At 41.3% G+C, this 22,566-nt stretch overlaps 1 protein-coding gene and 1 pseudogene across 6 annotated transcripts in view; both read left to right on the top strand.

Moving 5' to 3' along the window:
* Window positions 1-22,566, top strand: part of Efcab11 (EF-hand calcium binding domain 11) — a 185,256-nt gene that overhangs the window by 55,676 nt on the left and 107,014 nt on the right. For 2 of the 6 annotated variants that reach the window (XM_027419094.2, XM_027419093.2), the window contains exon 6: window positions 6,151-6,216. The exons of the other annotated variants lie outside the window; for them this stretch is intronic. In XM_027419094.2, coding sequence (XP_027274895.1) covers window positions 6,151-6,184 — 34 coding nt within the window. In that variant the 3' untranslated portion in view covers window positions 6,185-6,216. The remainder of the gene's footprint in view (window positions 1-6,150; window positions 6,217-22,566) is intronic. 6 annotated transcript variants of the gene reach the window in all.
* LOC103163191 lies at window positions 7,623-21,782 on the top strand (annotated as a pseudogene).

Consider the following 22,566-nt stretch of genomic DNA (forward strand, 5'->3'; position numbering starts at 1 on the left):
GGCTTTCCAGTAACTGGATCTGTAGACCAGGCCACCCTTGAACTCAGGCATCGACCTACCTGTGCCTTCTGAGTGCTGGAATTAAAGACATGTATCACCACACATGGCGCACAAATTTTCTTTAATTCCTTTTCACAAATTGGAAGCTTAGCTGGGTGGGGTCTTGCCCTGAGGTCACCAGTTATTTTATTTCAATTAGTATCAGGTTTTCCTTTAAATTTTTTCTCTTTGAGCACTGGACTTCACTCCTTACACTTCTCAAAATATACATTTTGTATTTTTCCTTTCTTAGCTTGCTCCTTTTTGTTATTGATCTGCATGAGTGCGGACACTAATAACCAAGCAACACAGTCAGTACTTGGCCATCTGGAAATTTAGCCTCAGGAAGATTATTTTTGAACAAGGACAGAAAGCAGCCACATTCTTTGCCAAAATATCACAAGAATGGTCTCTAAGCCACATACTAATATTCTTCTCCTCTGAAACTTCTTGAGCCAGATCCTCACAGTTCAAATCACCCTCAACACCACAATCTTCCCTGTTGCTATTAGTATGGCCCATTAAACCCCACTTAAAGTATTCAACTGTTTTCCCAATCTAAAATCCCAGAGTCCACATTCCTCCAAACAAAAGGACATCCAGGCCTATCAACTAACTGCTGTCTCGGGATTTTTATCACTGTGAAGAGACCACATGACCATGGAAATTCTTATAAAGGAAAACGTTTAATTGGGGATTCCTTATATGTTCAGAGGTTTAGTCCATTGTTACCATGGTGCGAAGCAGGCAGACATGATACTGGTAAGGTAGTTGAGAGTTTTACATCTGGGATCCACAACAACAGCAAGAGAAAGACACTGGACCTGGCTTGAGCTTCAAAAACCTCAAAGCCCTCCCATAGTGACACACTTTCTCCAACAAGGCTATACCTGCTCTTAACAAGGCAATATGTCCTAAACTTTTCAAATAATGCCACTCCCTACAGGTAGGGGTGAGGATATCTTCATTCAAACTACCACAGTGGGTATGATGATCAAAATACTTAATGTGCAAATATGAAATTGTTAAAGAATAAATAGTATAAAGAAATTAGGCAACAGAAATTGATTTTTTTAATGTGTAATTTATACTGGGCCTTTGGGACCTCTTTCCTAAATGATATTTTAGTATATAAATGTCTGGCTAAGCAAATTTGTCATGCTCTCCTCTTAAAAAAAAAATAATACCCAAATGGAAAAACATAAAACTGAGCTTAGAGAAGTTAGTGCTCCCCAGTCACACACTTTTGAGTTGTCTTCTTCCTGTTGTTTTACACTAAGCATTAGCCATTTGCCTGGTATTGCTGTGTTACTCATTGTGGATCCCATCTGTCTCTCAGTGGTAGACTGAGCTGGACAGACCCCCCCCACACACACACACACCATCTGTAGCACTGCCAGCTGTCTTCATGCCTCCACATGCCTGTGCGAGAATGGGGATCTTAACGGTAACTTTCTTCATCTCAGTTTGAGCTCCTTGGGCTAGGAACTCCCTGTGATCCACACCCGTCATCCTTCTGAGACCCGTTTCCCCAGAGAAGAACTGCCATGCTTACCAGGCTATGGCAATAGCATATTGCTCGGCTGTGACTCCTCCCATCCTGGTCCAGATTCCACTTCACACTGACATCTCTCCTTCCATGAAGAGGTAGAGCTGAGCCTTCCACTCCCTGTAAGCTAGTTGGACCAAGAACTGTTAACAAAAAAGTAACATATCATTAAATCTAGTAGTGTTGAGGGGAAGCCCCCCCCCCAACCATACCACCGAGGATCCCATCTGGAGCTTAAAACCATTTGCCCCATCTGCCCTTGAGTTTCTATTCCAATGTGTGCATGTAGTGGATGCAGTTTGAGGTGCGGCTTTAACGAAGATTCTAATGCATTTCAAATTTCTGTGCTTCCATAAAGTCATCTCAAAGGTCAATAAGAAATTCTGCCTAAGAGTGACAACTCACAGGCACTGCACCCCTGGAGCTCCTGCACCACACAGGCAGCTCAGCTGGTCTGAACATCTCATTACTCCGGCAACTGTTTCTGCTTAGAGAGCCTGGGGGAGGAACCTCGTGAATCTTTTTTCAGTGGCTTCCTGAGATTTTGAGTTTTATTTCCTGAGGTTTGTAAGTTTCATTTCATTCTTGAGTCCTAAGTGACCTCCCTCCACAACTGTGAGGACCTGAGTTCAAATCCCTAGAATCCACATAAAAAGATGACTGTGAAACGTAATCATCTGTAACTCGGTGCTCCCACAGGGAGCACTGGAATGGAGACAGAAGAATCCCCAGAGGCTCATGGTCCAGCTAGCCCAGCACGCATGGCAGGAAAACACCCAGTGTTGTCCTCTGGTATTTCTCAAGGTGATCAGTGACACACATGTGCCCAAATAGTCTCTTTTTCTCTTCTCTCCTCTCTCACACACAAATGAATAAATAAAATACATAAAAATAAAAACTATATATACCTCCCAAAATAAAATAAAATGTATTTAATAGCAAGAAAAATGTAATTATCTGCATACCCTACTATCAGGCAGTCTTGTTTTCATCCATAGTTTTTGGGGCATAATCTAAAGCTAACATTGATTTTTGTTGCTGTTGGTTTGGTTTTTTTGTTTTTGCTTTGTTTTGTTTTGTTTTTCAAGACAGGGTTTCTCTGTAGCTTTGGAGCCTGTTCTGGAACTCGCTCTGTAGACCAGGCTGGCCTCGATAACTCACAGAGACCCACCTACCTCTGCCTCTAGAGTGCTGGGATTAAAGGCGTGCACCGCACCTGCTGCCGCCGCTGCCACCACCCGGCCATAGATGTTTTGTTGTTGTTGTTGTTTTTCTGATGCAGATATCTCACAGGTTTGTTTTTAAAACCTTGCACTTTTGTTTGCTTGGTGTGTGAACACCCAGACTTCCCTCCACCCTCACTCTGGCACCTACTTCCTTCCTACCATTATGTGGGAAGAAGCTCCGTGTTTGCCAAATGAAAAACTAGCCTTTACTTGACAGTGTACACTCCACTTTTATGCTAATGCTTTATCCCAGGAACATTTTCTTTCATGGAAAATGATCATCCAGGAGTATATAATTTTTTTCAAGTACATGAAGTTTTATAATTAAAACCACACATCTCACAAAATGATCTTTGGTTTCATAAGAGTGGGCTATATATGTAGTCTGTGGCTGTTCATTATCTTAAAACCTATTAGTTATAACAGGTAAGCCTGAAGAATGAGGAGGTTTAAATTTAACCTAGACAAAATATCTCACTGTAGTTAGACTTTGGAATTGTGCCAGTAAATTTGTATTTGAATGAGTCTTGAGTTCATTTTTGAAGGAATAGCTTTCCACTTTAAATGTGTACAACAGTTATTCAAATTCCAGTAGACATGTGTAAAAGCCAGACTCCATATAGCATAGTTGTGGCATTTGGGGAGGAGGGTTTTTATTCCTAATGACTGGCCTGATGTGCCATGTTTTCTTTTTCCAGCCACGGGAAGGGAACTCATTTTGTAAGAATTTCATTCAGTAATATGTTCACATTATGCTTCACTTATTACTATCTCTGCTGCACCAGAAATGCTAGGGATGTATGAGATAGTTAATATCATTGCTAAAGAGGACAGGGTAACTTGGGTAGGAAAATAATGTAATAGCTTTAGTAATAGACGATAATTACAGTGGTGCCTAGCGTAAAAATAGTGGAAGGATTTACGTTTAGTTTTTAATGGGTCAGATCAGTATGATGAAAATATACAAACTAAGTGACGGCTTTCACCTCAGGTCTTCTTGGTGATGTCATATCTCTCATGTCTAATCTAAGTATTCAGAGTCGTCTAGTCACAGGTATTCTACTTTTCCCCATTTTTGATTGAAAAATTTGAAGGTGATAAAACAGAAAAAGGCATTTGTTTTAGTCTTGGAAGCTTCGAGATTAAGAGATTTTAAGTGGGGCCAATGCATACGCATAGATTCGATCAGGAAATGGGAACTGAGCACCTGCGGTTTGCCAGGTGCCTTTCTGGGTACTGTTAGATGTCATCCAAACAAACAAGGCCCCTCATCTCCAGGAGTTCCTAGTTTCCCTGTGACGAGACAGGCGACAGCTAAGTATAATAACAGTTTCAGGTAGAGTTGAAACACGGTAAGGAGCGTGTAAGACAACAAATGATGGAATGAGGAGATAGTTTTAGATCTGGGAGTTAGAGAAGGCCTCTGTGACAAGTGACAGTTAAAACTGAGACTTAAATGGCAGAAAACCACCTGCCATCTAGAAGAAGAGCCTTTCAGAGAGAGGCAACAGTTGCAGAGGATCTAAAGTGGGTTGTGCTTGGCAGGACTGAGAGTAAAGAAAGCCAGAGTGGTTAGGTTTTGGTGAGTGAACTGCGGCCAAGTCTAAGTGAAATCAGAAAGGTAGACATGGCCTAGATGATGAGTTATTCATGCCTGCTGCTGTACATAGTCTGTGTTATCATGTCAACTAAATCACACATTGTATGGCATTGTACTGTATCATTGTCCAACATCTATAGTATGTTTCTACTGTGTTTTATCTTCATGTTTCTCTACTTTGCAAAGACAGCCAACAAAAGAACATCGACATACTCAGCTGTGCAGGGTTTCTGGCATTCCTAGTAGAGCCACGTGGCTAGGTTGCAATGCCCTTAACCGAATCCCCAGTATCTTCCAGTGCTCTTTCTGAATGTCTTTTAAAGGGCTGCAAAGATGTCTCAGTTGACATAGTACTTGCCTAAATCATGAAGGTCGGCTCCACAGCACCTATGTAAATACTCTAGTATGACTATGTGTACCTGTAACCTCAGCACTGGGAAGGATGATCCTTGGGGCTTGCTAGCCAGCAAGTCTATTTAAATGAGTGAACTCCAGGTTCAGTGAGATACCCCATCTCAGAAAATTAGGCAGAGAGCAATTGAGGAAACACCTGACGTGATCTCTGGCCCCCACACGCATGTGCATACATATACAGCCACACCTACATATTTGTACACAGACTCATACGCTGTGAGAAACACACACAAATCTGCATAAGTTCAGTTCAACACATAGTCTCTGGGTCCGTACTAGCCATGAGAAGCCGATGCATCCCCTGAGCTGCTGTAGACAAAGGCAACTACTTGGACTTGTGCACAGCTTGGGTCCTCAAGGGAATGAAGAAAGGACAGACACACGTTCAGGAAAGCTGGGGTCAGACTAGAGTCTGCTGCCTCCGCCAAGCTGAAACCTCAGTGTGTTTTATTGTGTACAACACAGGGAGAGGAGTTATCTAATTTCAGTAGGAGGTTTCTGTAAGTGATCAGGCTTGTAAACATGTGGTAAGAGAAAGTGCAGTTGCCTGGCTTTGCGTTACCGTCCCCCTGAACCTCACGAGGTTAAAGTTTTGCCACTCCTGTGGGACTGAACACTGGAGTCAGCAATGTGGTTGTGCTCGTGTCAACAGCACACATTCACTCAGGGCTTCTGCTGTCTACACGTAGCAGAAACTGGGATAGGCTTTTGTGTAAGGCAGCTTTCCTGGATTCCATCTAGAATTTCAATCACGGAGTACCTACCTTTTCCATTAGCTAATTTATCTCTAGATTACAAATCACAACACGATACTAAGGGCCAGGTTCTTTTTTTTTTCTTTGGTTTTTCGAGACAGGGTTTCTTTGTGTAGCTTTGGAGTCAATCCTGGCACTCGCTCTGGAGACCAAGCTGGCCTCGAACTCACAGAGATCCACCTGCCTCTGCCTCCCAAGTTCTGGGATTAAAGGCATGTGTCACCAATGCCCCAAAAGGGCCAGGTTCTTAAGCCAGGTGTCATCATTCATGCTACCATAATCTTCATCTATTTCTCTGCATACAGAACATGGAGAAATAGTTGTGAGTCCTATGTATGCATCAGGCCAAAAATTGATTATTTGAATATTTCTTGGGGGCGGGGGAGAATAGGAGACATTTTTTGCATTAACAATGTAACAAAATGTATGAAAGCCTAAAAACACATGTTCCTTTAGATGAAGCTGTACAAACTTTGGGCTCTTAGGATTGTGGTGACTCAGGGGGGTTGAATTTGTGCACTAGAGAATCAGGAAATAATAGACTGTTTCCTTTGCGTGTGTTTTCAGACCGTCCATATGTGGTCAAAATATACTCAGCTGAAGTTGCCACTGAACTCATCTTTCCTGTGACTTGTAAGTCATTGAACTATGTTGCCAAGAACAGCCATTGACTCTTCCTATGGAGATAATTCATAGAGACGTGCGTGTTGAAAGAGAAACAACACAGTAGTTTAGGTTTCCTCATGGCAGAGATACGGTCACGTGCCTTTTTTTTTATCATTTTTAAATTTGAATTAGAAACAAGATTGATTTACATGACAATCCCAGTTCCCTTCTCCCTCCTGTCCTCCCCTACCACCCCCCAAACTAAAACCCTACCTATCACATACCCTTTCTTCTATTCTTCACCTGACTCAACCTTTCTGCTCCCTCATGACCTCTGCATCCTTCCTCTTCTTCCCTTCTCATTCTCGTAGCTCCCTCCCCCCTCTTCCCATGCTCTCAATTTGCTCAGGGGATCGTGACCCTTTTTCCTTCTCCAGGGACAATGTTTGTCTCTTTTAGGGTCCTCCTTGTTTACTAGGTTCTCTGGCAGTGTGGATTGTAGGCTGGTAATCCTTTACTCTATGTCTAAAATCCACATATGAGTGAGTACATACCATGTTTGTCTTTTTGTGATTGGGTTACCTCGCTCAGAATGGTTTCTTCGTGTTCCATCCATTTTCCTGCAAATTTCAAGATTCCATTGTTTTTTTCTGCCGAGTAGTACTCCATTGTGTAAATGTACCACATTTTCTCTATCAATTCTTCGGTTGAGGGGCATCTAGTTTCCAGTTTCTGGGTATTACATTAATGCTGCTATGAACATGGTTGAACAGATGTCCTTGTTGTATGAATGTGCTTCTTTTGGGTATATGCCTAGGAGTGGAATTGCTGGATCTTGTGGTATACTCATTCCCATTTTCTTGAGGAGCCGAGATACTGATTTCCAAAGTGGCCGTACAAGTTGGCACTCCCACCAGGAGTGGAGAAGTGTTCCTCTTTCTCCACAATCCTCTCCAGCATAAACTGTCATTGGTGTTTTTGATGTTAGCCATTCTGACAGGAGTAAGATGGTATCTCAGAGTTGTTTTGATTTGCATTTCCCTGATGGCTAAGGATGTTGAACACTTTCTTATGTATCTTTCAGCCATTTTAGATTCCTCTATTGAGAATTGTCTATTTAGTTCTGTACCCCGATTTTTAATTGGATGTTTTGGTGTTTTGAAGACTAGCTTCTTGAGTTCTTTGTATATTTTGGAGATCAGCCCCCTCTGTCAGATGTGGGGTTGGTGAATATCTTTTCCCAGTCTGTGGGCTGTTGTTTTGTCTTGCTGACTGTGTCCTTTGCCTTACAGAAGCTTCTCAGTTTCAAGAGGTCCCATTTATCAATTGTTGATCTCAGTGTTTGTGCTACTGGTGTTATGTTCAGGAAGCAGTCTCCTGTACCAATTAATTCACGGGTATTTCCCACTTTATCTTCTAATAGGTTCAGTGTGGCTGGGATTATGTTGAGGTCTTTGATCCATTTTGACTTAAGTTTTGTGCAGGGCAAAAGGCTTGGGTCTATCTGTAGTCTTCTACATGTCCACATCCAGTTATGTCAGCAGGTCAGGTGCCTTTTCTTGCTGATAGTAATTCTACCACTTCTGGCTTTGCTATTTTCTTTCTGATTCCCTGGTTCTTTGGTTTGGTAGATTGTTCTCCTTTCTAGAATGAAGCTGTATGAGCTAGTACCCACAGTTAGTATCTTTCCAGGTGTGATCAATCCCAGTTTTCTAGATGGTTCTGGGAAAAGAGTTGACAAAGCCTGCCTCTGACAGGGCAGGGGATTTTGAGTAGCTCTCAAAGCTTTTTCCTCTGGGCTTATTACTTAACTGTATATGTGAACTGAAGTGCGTATATGTGTATACGTGAGCGATTTCAGTCGCAGAATGGCCCTTGTTATGTTTAGAAACGTAACACCCATTTCTTCTGTGGCTGAGGCCTCCTGGGTAACCCTGCCTGATTGCATTTCCAATCCTCTGTCTCAGAGCCAAACTTTTTACAGTCACTCATGTGTGCCTTTATGTTTTATGACAAAACATATTCATCTTAAATAATATGTGTTATTGTGTCACTTAGTTTTAACTTAGTAAGTGTACATTGATTTTTTTTCTCCTATATTTTTACGACTCTAATCTGCATTGACATATGCATCTTTCTTTTATTCTTTCTGATGAATGGTACTGTACTGGGACTTGAGAGGGCACAATAGCCAGCACCCTCTTCTACCATCCTCCATCAAATAAGAAATAGACTCCAAGTGCAGTCGAGTAGCAGATGAAACACCCATTTTATTAGAGAGAGTGTTCTGTTAGAGGTCTGGGCTTGCAAAAAATACAGCTCAAATCGAGATTCCCTCTGCAGTGGCAGGCTGTGTGTACCTGGGACACCCCACAGGAAGGCCTGCCTTGCTGGCACTGTCTGTGTCTCCACCTGCTCTAAGGCAGTGCTTCTAGGGAAAAGGAAGGGAGACCAATTAAGCAAGTCCCTTGTTTAGAGGAGCGAGGCTATGAGGTAGGCAGAAATGTCTCCAAAAGATATCCTGTTACACAGACGTGAAAATAAGGCAAGGAAAGTTTTCCCAGCGTACCATAATTTATATTATTTCTTCTAGCAGAGAACTTGTTTCTTGCTACAAGCCTTGCTGCAGTAACTGTCCTAATAAGTTTCTCCTTGTCCTCACACTATAGAGAATCTTCGGGTTATGTAACTGCCTTCAGTTACTGAAGGCAGAGTCATGGCCTGTGCACATCCCACCAGTGCCTCACTCATTCCCAAGTGGCTGTGCCAGTTCTCATTCCCACAAACAGCGCAGTTGGTGCCCTTCTCGAATTCTCACCGGCACTTGTTACTGAATGTTTTTACCATTCTTGTGTATGTGAAGGGACGTTCTTACTGTAATATTGTCATTTTAATTTCCCTTACTACTAGTAAAATTCATCATGTCTCCTAACTGTTATGACTGGCCTCAATTCACTATTATTGCCCGGGATTCTCCTAACCCTCCTGCATCCTACGAACTGAGATTGTAGGGGTGGAATGCCACACCCAGTTCAGGTGATATATTTTATATTGGTTTGTAGAGGTTCTCTGTGTATTCTGGGTGGCGATTTTTTAATTTTATTTTATGAGGGACATAAATCATCAGATACTGCTGGCCAGATTCACGTTTGAGGAAAGGAGAATATCTTTTGATATTTATCTAGGATGTGTATTTTTCTAGACATGTTAGAGAGAACCTGGGGAAGAAAGAGGAAGCACAAAGACTATTTGGCATGTTCAGACTCTAGGTTTACATGAAGTGTGTGTGTGTGTGTGTGTGTGTGTGTGTGTGTGTGTGTGTGTGTGTGTGTGTGTAGTGCCACTTGAACATACCAATAGAATCCGCCTCAGGATTTTCTTCGTGTTGAAACACCTACATTGTCTTTGAACAATTAGTGATCATTTCCCCTACATTAGCCCATTTGAGCAATTCTTCTTCAAGCTTTATGCCAAGTTCATATTCTTTTACATTATGGGATTTAAGTCTTGGGACGCAAGTTCCTGCCTTAATAATTTTGCATGAAAAGACCAATTCACAGAATACTCCCAACCAAAAAACAAATCTGTCTACTGTTTGGGCACCGTGCAGCACACCTTTTCCCAGTCAACCAGTCCCACGGCGGCCTGTGCTGTGATCTGTCAGAATATGGATTGACCCATACAGGTTCACTCACTGCAAGCTGTTTTTCAGTGTGGGGTTGTTTAGGCCGTGGGACAGTTAAGAGGCGGGGCCTAACGAAAGCTGATCAAACCACGGAGGCCTCACTCTCATGAAGGAGTTGGTGCTGTTCTTTTTAACTGGATTGGGTCTCACAGATGTGAATTCATTCTTGAAAGAGCAGGTTGTTTTAAAGCAAGGCCGTCTGACAGGCTGGCCTCTTCCTCCCTTTCTCATTTGCCATGCTATCATGCATCCCTCACTAGGACGCCAGTGCTGTTTGGCCCTATGTCCACTTGAATCACAAACCAAATAAACCTCTTTAATAAGTTCCCTGGCCTCAAACATTTTGTTACAGCAGCTCTACGTGGAATAAGGCATGTTGTATGGACACTTCATTCTCTCCCCAGAGCTTGCGGGCATTGTCATCTCTACGTCCACTGCGGTACTAAATTGCATATGATGGTACTTATAGGAGGAGATGGTATCACAGTTTTATTTTTATTTTAGGTTCATAGACCTTCACCAATAAAAGAAATCCTTAACATGCTATAGTATTTCTTATTTTATGTGTGGGAGATTAAACGATCCACTGGAGATCACGTGTATTCTAGTTTGCTTTCTACGGCTGTGATAAAGACCATGACCAAAAGCAACTTGGGATTGAAGGGTTTATTTGGCTTACATAATCTGATCACAGTCAGGAAAGTCAAAGCCACGACAGGAACCTGGAGGCAGGAACTGAACCAGAGACCACAGAGAAATGCTGCTTGCTGACCTGCTCTCCATGGCTTGCTCAGCTTGGTTTCTTATATCACCCATGACCAGAGTCCTTCTACATCAACCATAATCAAGAAAACGGCCCCTTTATGCGCCCACAGGTAGTCTGTTGGAGAAAATTCTTCATTTGAGAACCTTCTTCCCAGATATGTCTAGGTTTGTGTCAAGTTGACAGAAACTAACCACAAAACATCCTTTGAAGGGTTAGGACCCATGTCCCTGAGCCTCCAGCACACAGTGTGCTTTCCATTGTAATAGATTGCAGAATCATAGCTTAATTCTGTCTCCTTGAAGTTGGGGTAAATCTCTGCAGTTAGATTATGTTTTTACTAGTAGCTTTGAGTGCATTTAGCGTTGGGTTTATGGAATGATTTTTTTCTTAGTACTAAAGGAACTGTTTAGATACTTTCCTAAATTAGCATTATGGAAATAATGTATACTGCTTTCCTTCTTTACATTCAACTGTATTTACATGCTAGTCTTTCCAACAGGTTGTATAAATAAGTTAAATGTTATGATAAATTATTCCAAAGTGGCACACTAACAGTTTGCATAAATTAAAACTATGGCGCAACACTTTGAATCAGATTGCAACTAAATGTAAATTTGTAAATGTGTGTGGTTAATTTTTAAATATAATGTTCCACACATGACTGTTTGTATTTAAGTTAGTGAAGTTAACAATAAAATTAGCATATTTAACGCAGGAACTAAAATAAGGAGATCATTAACTCACATATACCCATACACTTGTACAGCCCCTCTCCTGCCTTCCTGCACAGGAACCACTCCCCTGAACTCAGTATTTACCATTCTTGTGATGGCAACCATATTTACACAATTGTGCATACATACCACCTCTGTATTTTCCTAATGTTTAACCTTCGTGGTTTTTAAACGTTATTTTAAAAAAAAATACCAAACATAAGTCAGTCTTGTCAGCTGCCTTTTTTTCCAATTGATGATGTCTCCAGTATTTATCTTTGTTTCATATATAATTTAACCATTTTAAACATATACAGCACCTCAACATATAAATGTATCACCATTTGTCTTATCTGGTGTTGATAGGTGTTTAGTATTTTCTTCCAATTTTGTTTGCTTGTGCAAGAACCAACAATACTATGTGAACATATATCATCCCGCTACACAGCTGCATCACTCTTAGATTTGTACTTAGGAGGAAAATTGTTGGGCTCTAAGTTATATAAATATTTTCTCAGCTAATGCCAAAGTATTACAAGGACAAATGTCATTTCCAGTCATGGACACCCCGTCTGCACTTCCACTGGTAGCTTTTGAGATTCTGCTAACCCACGCCCCCTCCAACTCCGAGTAGCACCAGAACTCCCCGTTCTTTCCCTTCTAGTGGGTGTCCAATCTCAGGCGGGCTTTCCTGAGCAATGGCATTCTCTGTGTGTCTCGTCATGCTCACAGAGCTTTCTGTGGGAGAACCTCGGCTTTCTGTGGAAATGAACGTGTTATTCATATACATCCATGCTGAAGATTGTTTTCACTTACAGATACCTTCTCCTTGTTCCTGCCTTGTCTTTTTGCTGTCTTCAGATATCCTTTTAGAGATGCTTTCACAGTTGGCCCTACCCTGCCACAAGCACTGTCACCTTCACAGTCACTGTGCCTTTCACACACAGCTTTCCCTATGTGCCAGGCCACGTTCTCCTATTTTATGTCCAGTCATTACAGCAAGCTCGTTGGGAGGATCCATTATTATTAGACACTGCATGTAGGATACTGAGGTACAGAAAGGCTCATTGACTTGCTGAAATTCAAACCATTAGCAAGTAGCAGAGGCAGGATTTGAGGAATTGAGTCCATGCTTTTAGTTGTACCTCCATATTCAAGACAGGATTTTCCCCCTTTTGTTGGGTTTAATTCTTACATGTTTATATTTTAGTTGTAAAATGGAAGCATTTAGAAATTAATGCTTTTAAAATTACTTGTAATTTTACATAAAAGTAAAATTGATTTTGTATATTGATCTTATAGCTAACAGCCTTGCTAGTTTAACTGTAGATTGTTAAAATTATTTTTGCAAAGACATTTCAGTATAAAGGGTAACTACTTTCTTTTTAAAAATATTTACTTTTATTTTATGTATGTGGATATGTTGCTTGCATGTATGCCTGTGTACCACATGTGTGTGGTGCCCAAGGAAGCCAGAAGGGGGAGTCACATTCCCTGGAACTGGAGTTACAGAGTGTTGTGAGCTGCCATGTGGGTGCTGGGAATGGAACCTGGCTCCTCCAGAAGAATGCCAGCATTCATAACTGCTGAGCCATCTCTTCAGCCTGAGTAGTAAGTATTTCTGTTCTTCATTCCCAATCCTTATGTTTCACACTTTTTTTTCTTGACTTATTGCACTGTCTAGGCCAGTGTGGTTCTTGACCTGTGGGTCGTGACCCCTTTTGGGGTCGAATATCAGATATCACGCATATGAGATCTTTACATTGTGATTCAGTAGTAGCAAATTACATTTATGAAGTAGCAACTACAATATGAGGAACTGTATTAGAGAGTTGCAGCATTAGGAAGGTTGAGAACTACTGGTCTAGACCTATCTGTGATAGCAGTGTCTTGTTCTGAAATGTGGGCAAGGATTTAAACAGTCTGCCACTTAATCTTAATCATAGCTATAGATAGGTATGTCAAAGAAGTTGTTCCCTGCAGCCAGAAGATAAAGGGGTAAAGTCAGTGCACACATGCTACAGGCCAGTGCACACCTACTACAGGCCAGCACATGCATGCTACAGGCCAGTGCCTCCAGTGCAAAGTGAACTACCATGAAAATGCTAACCCCTTTGGTCTCCATCTGTTCTGAGAATTTGGCCTGGTCATGCCCACTGTCTTTTTGACTCCTAGGGGCTTTGAAGTGGCTTTTGACTGAGTTGTATTTTTGTTTTTTTCAGTGAGAGAATTTACCTGAATATCCAAAACCAGAAAGCCACACAATTACTATTTTTTCATTCACACTTTTTTTCAAAAATTCTAATTTTCAAATGCTGATTTAGTTGATTAGACTAATCTTTTCCAATTTTTAATATATCTAATAATCACTTATATCTAAGAGATGTAGAAAATACATAAAATCAATGATGCATTTCTAAAGTTCATTAATTCCAGCTTTTACTTGAGTTGTACTTTTTATTGCTATTTGAAGGATCTGAAGAAAAACAAATAGTTTTGGCCACTTGGTGTGCTTATATGCTGCATATTATTTAGAAGATGTAAGCTAAATATTTATTTTCATAAAATAAAAGCAGAATACCAGGAAACAGTGATATAGTTTAGTGACTGTGTCGTTGGACTGCAGTTTTGTTGCTTTTTCTTATATGTGCCATCACGGAATGTTTGTGTCATCAAGTTATTAGACATAAGAACCACCTTGTGTGACTTAGATAACACCTTACATGACTACCGTTATATCCAAAGCAAAGTAGTTGGTTTTCTGTGTCCAAGTGGATTGATGGGTTTCCCATGCCACCAACTCTTGTTGATTAATTAGAAGGATTCCCAGGGCCCAGCACATGGTGGTCCTCAGGCTTACTGAAGTCCAAGGATATCACCCACAGTCAACAGAGGGAAGGGTTCATGGTGTAGAGGCCGATAGTTCCCTAGCATCAAGTTATGCCAACATTCTGGTATGTTGCTAAGAGCAGCTCACTGGAGCCCCAGTGCCCAGGGTTTGTATCATGGACCACCCTGAAGGAATTGTAAGTCTAGCATGTACCACCATTCTAGCCCCCCACAAGAAAATCAAAACTTCAACACAGACCCATTTTGCAGAGACAGTAAAAGGCATTGTGACCGACTGTTATGAGTGAGTGGTGGGAAACCTCTTCCAATTCCAGATGCCATTCGAAGCCAGTCTTGTGAGCAGGGTGGTAGTAGGGCCTAATAGATGCCCTTGTACACATGGATGAGGGCTAAAACTTTTTTTAATTGAAATTAGATTTTTTCCATACCATATATTCTGAATGTTTTCCCTCCCCATCTCCTCCCAGGTCTTGCCCACCCACCCAAATCCACACCCTTTCTTTTCTTCTCTCATAGAAAACAAATAGGCAGCTAAAATAAATAATAAAAATAATAAATAAAACATAAATAATAATGATGATGAATAAAAGCAAACAAACAAGAAAGAGGGTTCAAGTTTTCAAAGCGTGAACTACATGCCAAGCACTGTTCAAGCCCTTTTCCTGTTGAGTCTTCAAGACAGCCAGATCATAAATGAACTGAGGCCCAGAGAGACTAAAAAACTCACCCAAGGTCTGACAACTAACGAAAAAGTAAAACAGGATTAAAACTCTGCCTGGCTTCAGCATCCATTATTTTATCAAATGCTTTATTGGTTTTGTAAAGAATTATTTTCGTGTTGTCTCACCTCATGGATAATATGCTTTAACATTTGTACAAAAAGTGATTAGAGGAAATTGACTTCCTTTAGCCTCTTTTAATCTTCGGTGTTGTTCCATGGCTATTAATTTTCAGATTTGGAAAATCATCCTCATTATCCTATGCAAACCCTGGCTGATTTTGGGAGCTTTTCTCAGCCTCTGTGTTTCTAGGGTAGAGACTCAGCATTTGTTTTCCTACACAAGAGTTGTCTGCTCTGTATTTCCTTTCGGTTTTCCTCTGAAACGTAGCCATTATGTCTGCACAGAGAAGGTGCCCTGGCATCATGGCTTATCACAAGAAGATAAAAATCTGTAATCTTTATATATTTAGGCGCCTGATTCAAAAAGGCCGTAAACTGAGGTGAGAATGTAGCTTGGCTGATAGAGTACTTGCTCTGCATGTGCCAAGCCCTGAGTTCAACCCCCAGCACCACCCTAAATTGGGCATGGCGACTCATCCTCGTAATCCCACCACTCAGGAGATGGAGACAGGAAGGTCAGGAGTTCAAGGTCATCCTTGGCTACAACGTGAATTGGAGGCTGTGCTGGTGTTTATGAGGCCAGGTGTCAAAAATAGCCCCCCAACATTTGCCCTAAACTGAGTAGAACATCAACAACCGAAGTTGCTTTTTCACCCTCTGAAGGCTGCAGATAAGAGTAAGAGTCTGCAATCCCTAGACCTAAAGAAGGTCCCAAATGTGTCCTTACTTGGATTAAAGAGAGAACTTCTGGGCACTCAGAAGCCCACTGACTTAATGGCTTCTCACAGGCCTGCCTTCATCCAATATTGTCACTTCAGTGGTGGCTTTTCAACGTAAGGCTTTTGGAGAGACATAAACATTTAGTCCCCAGCTGGAGCATTTTCTATTTCATTTCCTTCCCTGTAATTCTAATCATTGCATCGGTTGAGTTGTCAACCCCACTGTATAGGACAGTGACTTAAGGGATTATAATGTTTCCACCCTCCTGCACCATCTGGAATGTAACTTCTAAGTAGGAACTTGTCACTCCATGAGTGTGGGTTTGGGTCTTCTTTCCCCATTGTAACGAAAGGATCCACTATGTAGTATATCCATTCCCAAGAAAATACATTATGGCTTCAAGAAAAGTTGGAGCGTTAACACATGTGCTGAAGTATGATACAGATGTTTAGTGTCTTGCTGTAATAATATTTTACCGTGCAGAGTCACCTACTTTTTTGATCCCTGCCTGTTTGCTTCCTTTATTTCCTAACACCTGTTCCCAGGGATATATTTACAGTCTGTTGTCTTTTCTAAATGGCTGGTACATATGTTAGAAAGACTGATTTTTTTTCCTGATGTCTTTCTGTGGATTCTGTAAGAATTCCTTTCTATTTTATTGTTTTCTTTTCTTTGTTCTTTAGCTTCAGTAAAGCGCCTGAGTACTGATTTTACTTAGCTACCCCATACTATGTGACCTTAAGTAGAAAAGGTTGTTTCTGGTCTTAACTTTTAAAACACAATTCTCAAATGTCAAACTAGTGCGAGGCGGTGAATGCCCCCCTAGCTGTGTAAGCTGAGAGAGCTTGTGTACATATTGTGTGCTTGTGATGCACATATTGTGTGTGTCTAGGTGAGACACTTGCTGGCGTTTATTTCCTTTAGATTTCTACATCTGCAGTCTCCTAAGTACACAGCAGAGCGCCTCCCCTAACTTCATCTCAGCACTCCCCTGCTGCCCTGTTGTCTTTCGTCGGTCACACTTACTGAATCTTAGAGAGGCTCTCTTTCTTTTTTATCTGCCTCTCATTCTTGATTATAAAGATGCAGGAGAGGGGGCAGACTCATCTGCCTTCTAGTGATGGCCTCTGAGTGCCTGGGTTTGCAAAAAACAAAACAAAACAAAATAAAAAAAAAAAACCTCGGTCATTTAGTTATTGTTAGTTACTGTATTAAGTTGCAGAAAAACAGAAAAACAGACTGTTTATCTTAGCAAGGAGATTTGATGCTTTTTCATTTGGGTGGATGCGATTTTCCTTGGATGGAGACTAGAAGGGAGTAAACCGGTCTCCACTTTAGCTTCTGGTCACTAACTAAAAAATCAACAGTGGTCTGCTCAATTTGTAGGCTAACATTCTCTGATTCTTTAGACTTTCTAAGTGTGTATTTGCCTAAGTCGTCAGAAACGTAACAAATCACAGCCAAATTTCAGCAGACCTTGATCTTTTGGTGTCCATTGTAAATACTTTAAACAGCTCCCCGCCAAATTGCCAACATCATGGACACGAGTCTCGAGCAGCCCATCAAACTGGCTAGGGTAACCTAGGTGCTGGGCAGGACTGGTTTGCAGGGACAGTGCACGCAGGTGCGCATGGAATTTATGGAATTTATGGATGACACCAGCCGCTCTATCATTAGAAGCGTCAAAGACCCCGTTCGGGAGAGTGATGTGCTCACCCTGTTGGAGTCAGAAAGAGAGGCTCAGAGATTACCCTGACCTTGCTGCTGGGTCCTGGATACCCACCACTTGGCCCATGGTGACCTGCAAATATTGAATAAAGCATTTGTATTGTTGTAAAAAAAATACTTTAAACAAAGAAAACTGTGCACAGTGACACTGCATCCCGCCATCCAGCTCCATGTAGCGTCTGCCACAGTAACACCTGCCACATATACATGTTTATAAATCTGTTTCCTTTTTTGACTTCTTTGCCTCTTTGCACAGGAGCCTTGTAGTTCTATTGTCATATTTATCCATCTTGTAGATGTTTAATATTTCCATACTGGTATTTATTCACAGACTCCATTGTCTTCTTTGGAGTATATTTAGGTGTGATGTACATGGTTATGCTTTGTATATAGCAGAACCGTGGCTTTTCTCATGCTGCATTACATTTTGAGAATCTTCTATGTGTGTGCATGCAGCTCTCACAGTCTGTTCCTTTTCACTGCGATAGACAGCTTCACTGAATGATAACTCCGAGTTTCTTTAGTCTTCTGGGGAGGTGGATTCAGTCATTCAACATAGTGCTCTCGCCGCAGTAATTTTTCTGTGTAAGACTTCAGCTTGGGTGGTGTTTCACAGTCTTCCACCTTATGACACTCACAGACAGTGGAGAGTATTTATAGGAGCACATTTATGTGGTAGGCAAATGGCTTTTAGCTGAAGGGACAGACCCTGCCTGCCTGTGTGCCTACTTGTTAGTCTACCTATCCAAGATACTGGAGTAAAGAGTCCAACCACACTGTAAGCCAGCGTTGGCTCCAATCTGGATGCTGTGCCTTTGTATTCCCTGGGAAGGAGTCTTATTCACTGTGTACTTCCACAGGTGTTTTTACATGTATAACTACAACTTTTCAAAGTAGGTTCAAATATACTTTCAGTATAGTATAAATACTGACCTTTAAAATGAAATATCAAGTTTTATGTTTATCCAGTGGAATCCAAACACCATGGTGATTTAATACTTATAATTTTGGAGGGGAAATGTAGAAAAGCTGTAAGAACAATTCTTCAGCAATATGAAGTTTTGTTGAACTCACATTTCTATTGTTCTTCTCATATTAAATTTTGTTCTACTGTAATTTTAAAAACAATTTTAGGCTTTTATCGCCATTATTTTGGAATTAAGTTTATAAGGTATAATTTGCATAGGATGGGTGTCTCCATTAGGAGGTGTTAAATACTGTGCAGGTTTGACAGATGGATCCAGTTGTGTCGCCAGGGCCACAATGTGAAGTATTCTGTACCTCTGCCCCCCTGCCTGGTCTCCCCACCTCTGGCATCGCTGTTGAGAGTTTTGTCCCTATGCTATAGCCCTTCCCAGAATGCCCTAAGTCACATGACACAGTAGCCATCCTTTGTGTCAGGCTTCTGTCAGTGTATGTGGGACTCATCCAGATAGTCATGAGGATCAGTGATTAGTTACTGAGTAGCATTGGCTGCAGGATGGACGGACTATCACAATTTACACAGTAGCTGGTTGATGGACATTTGAATAATTACCAGTTTGAGTAGGCTGAGAATAATGTTGCTATCGATAATTTGTTCAGGTTTTTGTATGGATATCCCTTTTTGTTTCTGTTGAACTGAGTGAGATACATGTTTTAAATATGTCAGAAACTGGCAAACCATTTTCTTATTTTTTTGAACATGTATGTATGTATGTATGTATGTATGTATGTATGTATGTATGTATGAGGGGCCTAAAAGGCCTGGACGAAAGGCCTAGTGGAACTTCCTGAGCCTGGCTAGAGTTTGGGGTGACTTGTCTCAGCAAAACTGCCTCTGCCCAGCTACTGCTAACGAGGTGGGATATTATTGGCCCTAACACCTCACCCACTCTCTTTCTCAACGCTATATAAGTGCATGCCTGTTACAATAAAGCAAAACTCTTGCCTCAACAAGTCTCCTGACTCAGTGTGGTTGTCTCCAGTGACTAGGAGGGGGGTCTGGGTCACCATCCTACTCAGCCCCGGGGAAGTGACCTGCTGGACCGGCCCTTCCCACAGCCCTGACTTCGGGAGGACCCAGCATACATACACACAATTGTATGTACTGTATAGCATGTCATGTAAGTGTTTTGGAATAGATGTACATTGCCCAATTGCTGACTTGAACTAGTCCATAAACATACCCCACATACTTGTCATTTTGTGTCTACTGTCCTGGAGAACCGTTTCTGTCCCACTCTCACTAACACAACAGTACTGCCAGGTGCTGAGCATCCGCACTAACCCATGGTGTCCAGTAGTGTTGGATTTCTTGGTTCTCTCTAATGGGCAGGTTCTGATAGCTCCTGGCACTTTTCAATGTGTGCTCGGTCAACAACTAAAGACTTCACATAACAGTTGGTTTTTGTCCTTGCCCACATCACATTTAAGTCTTGCTCAGTATTAGAATTTTTTTTTTTTTTAGTCCTGAATTGTAAAAGATTTTTGTATAAACCAGGTAGGATTTCTAATCTGTGGTTTGTTTTTTCACTTTCTTAGTACTTTCTTTTAAAAACAAAAGGGCTTTAAAATGCAATCCAATTTACCATTTTTTAAATGATTAGTACTTTTTTTTAAGTCTTACGTTAGAATTCTTTGCCTAACATAAATGCCTTTTAACCTTCCTTATCAGCTTGGCTAGGCCATGTGGCCTCAAATTTTTCATTAAAAAATGGTGTAGACCTTGCTGAGAAGATATTTTAAAGACATTATTTACACTTAAATTAGTAGACTCTGGTGAAGCAGAGTGCCCTCCATAATGGCAGGGGGAGAGTGGGACTCCTCTAATGGGGGATGGGGGCTCCTCTAACTGTTGGATACTTTAAGAGAAAAGGCATCTCCCAAGAAGAAGGAACTGTGTCTCCACACTGTCTGCAGGTTGGAGCCTGTAGCACCAGCTCTTTTATGGAGTCTGTTATTATTTATTGATCTGTTAATGCCATATTCCTAATTACATAAGTAAATCTTGATATCTGATACCTTAGCAGCATTCTAACCCATTGTACTTCTTTATGAATCGTCAGTTTCCACCAAAAGAGAAAAAAATAGAACTCAAAATTTTCTTTGTTGTTGAATTTATATTTAACCACTGACCTACACCTTAATTTTAAATTTTGAGTATTCCAGTTGGTGAGGTATGTGCTTCCATTTAAAAGGTTTTCTGTAGTTGTTCTTACTGTTTTGTTGTTTTAATGCAAGTTTTTCTGTATGTTTTATCATACAAGTACATATTAATGTTTATATTGTTATGATATAAATCCTTTAAATTTTCTGCTAGTTTATATAGATCCTCAGTTGGTTTTTATATGCTAGTTTCATATCAGCAACATTGCAGAGCTTCTTAGTTGGCTGTCACTGCTCTAACAAGCACTTGAGACTGGGCAGCTTCAACAGGGTGTGTGTGCATCTGTGCCCAGTTCTTCGGCTAGAAAGCTTGAGATCTGTTGCCCTGACAGTCTGGTTCTCTTCCTGGCTCCAACATGGCTGCCTTCCTTGGTACATGCTCATGGGGAGAGGGTCCCTTTCCTGTTCCTTTCCTGAAAAGGACATTCATCCCAGGAGGCTTCACCATCAGTACCTAATTACTTCCCAAAGGCCTTCCTCCAGATGCTCTCACACTGGGGCTGAGAGCTGCATCCTAAAGATGGAGACATTTAGTGTATAATGCTAACTGGGCTTGCCAATTCTAATTTTATCTTAGTAATTGTGATAGTTCATGCTTTTTCAGCATACAGTGACGTCCCCTTTGGACAGTAGCTTTTGTCTTTACCAGTCCTCACGTCATTGAGCTGCTTTTCTTGGTGCGCTGGCTAGAGCCTCCTATGCTGGGATGAGTAAACGTGCTACCAGGCAACTTGTTTCCTTCCTGTCTTGGCATGGGGGGAGAAGGCTTTAGTATTTCACATTGACGTGATGTTTATAGTTGTGGTCTGTGCTTTGTTTCTTTTTTTTTTTTCAGGGAAGGGAAAGGCAGGTAGATGATCTTCATCAGATTAAAGGAGCTCCTACGAATACATATTGAAGTGATAGGATGCCCCTTCTGCTCATGCCGACATGATCATATGGTTTCCCCTTTTATTGCTGTGACAGATGTAGCAGATGGTAATGGCAAGACTAGAAAAGGTATTTCACCATTAGCTAATGTAAGGCTCAGAAAATTTGTAATTGTTTAATGGTAGTAGAATCCACAGTGTAACCCTGTAAAATGTATCTGTTAATATGTAACAGGTACTCAGTAGAAATAAACCAAGGAATAGAGGAGTTTAAAGTGACAGATAGTTTGGAAAATAAGCATCTCTCTCTCTCTCTCTCTCTCTCTCTCTCTCTCTCTCTCTCTCTCTCTCTCTCTCTCTCTCTCTCCCCCCCCGTGTGTGTGTGTGTGTGTGTGTGTGTGTGTGTGTGTGTGTGTGTGTAGTGTAGTGTAGTGTAGTGTACCATGTACACTACATGTACATGGAGGTGGAGGCCAGAGGTCAATTCTTACATATCATCCTCAAGTACTCATCACCTTGTTTTTGAGGGAGGGCCTCTTTCTTCCCCGAACTGGAGCTCTCTGTTTCTTAGACTGGCTGCAGTGACCCGCAGGACCCCCCAGGACCCACCCCTCTCCCCAACCTGACTCTCCTTTGACATGGATGCTACAGAACCAGGGGCTCACGCTTGCCCAGCAGAGGCTTTGCCAATTAAACCATCTCTCCACTCTCCACTCATTATTTGACAAAGGTTAATGAAAATGTTTCTCTCGTGTCTGAACAGATTTTGAGGAAACTGTAAAACATTCATGCAATGAGTTCCTTTTATTCAAAGGTGTTCTAAGCTGCACTCTTACTTCATCAAGGTAACCACTGAACATTTTCCTCTTAGTCATGTGTTAAATGTAACTGAGCTGTGGACTGAGAGAGGTGAGAATAAGACTATTTGCTGAGCCCTGTCTCATTCCTAAGGATAGTGAAAGGGTGCAGATGCCACATTCCAAGCCACACTGGTATTTCCCACCAACCCACTTATAAGGTGATGTGGATGGATACATCGTTAGGTGGACAGATAGATG

This window comes from Cricetulus griseus, chromosome 5, assembly GCF_003668045.3.
Source record: "Cricetulus griseus strain 17A/GY chromosome 5, alternate assembly CriGri-PICRH-1.0, whole genome shotgun sequence".
Taxonomy (NCBI): Eukaryota; Metazoa; Chordata; class Mammalia; order Rodentia; family Cricetidae; genus Cricetulus; species Cricetulus griseus.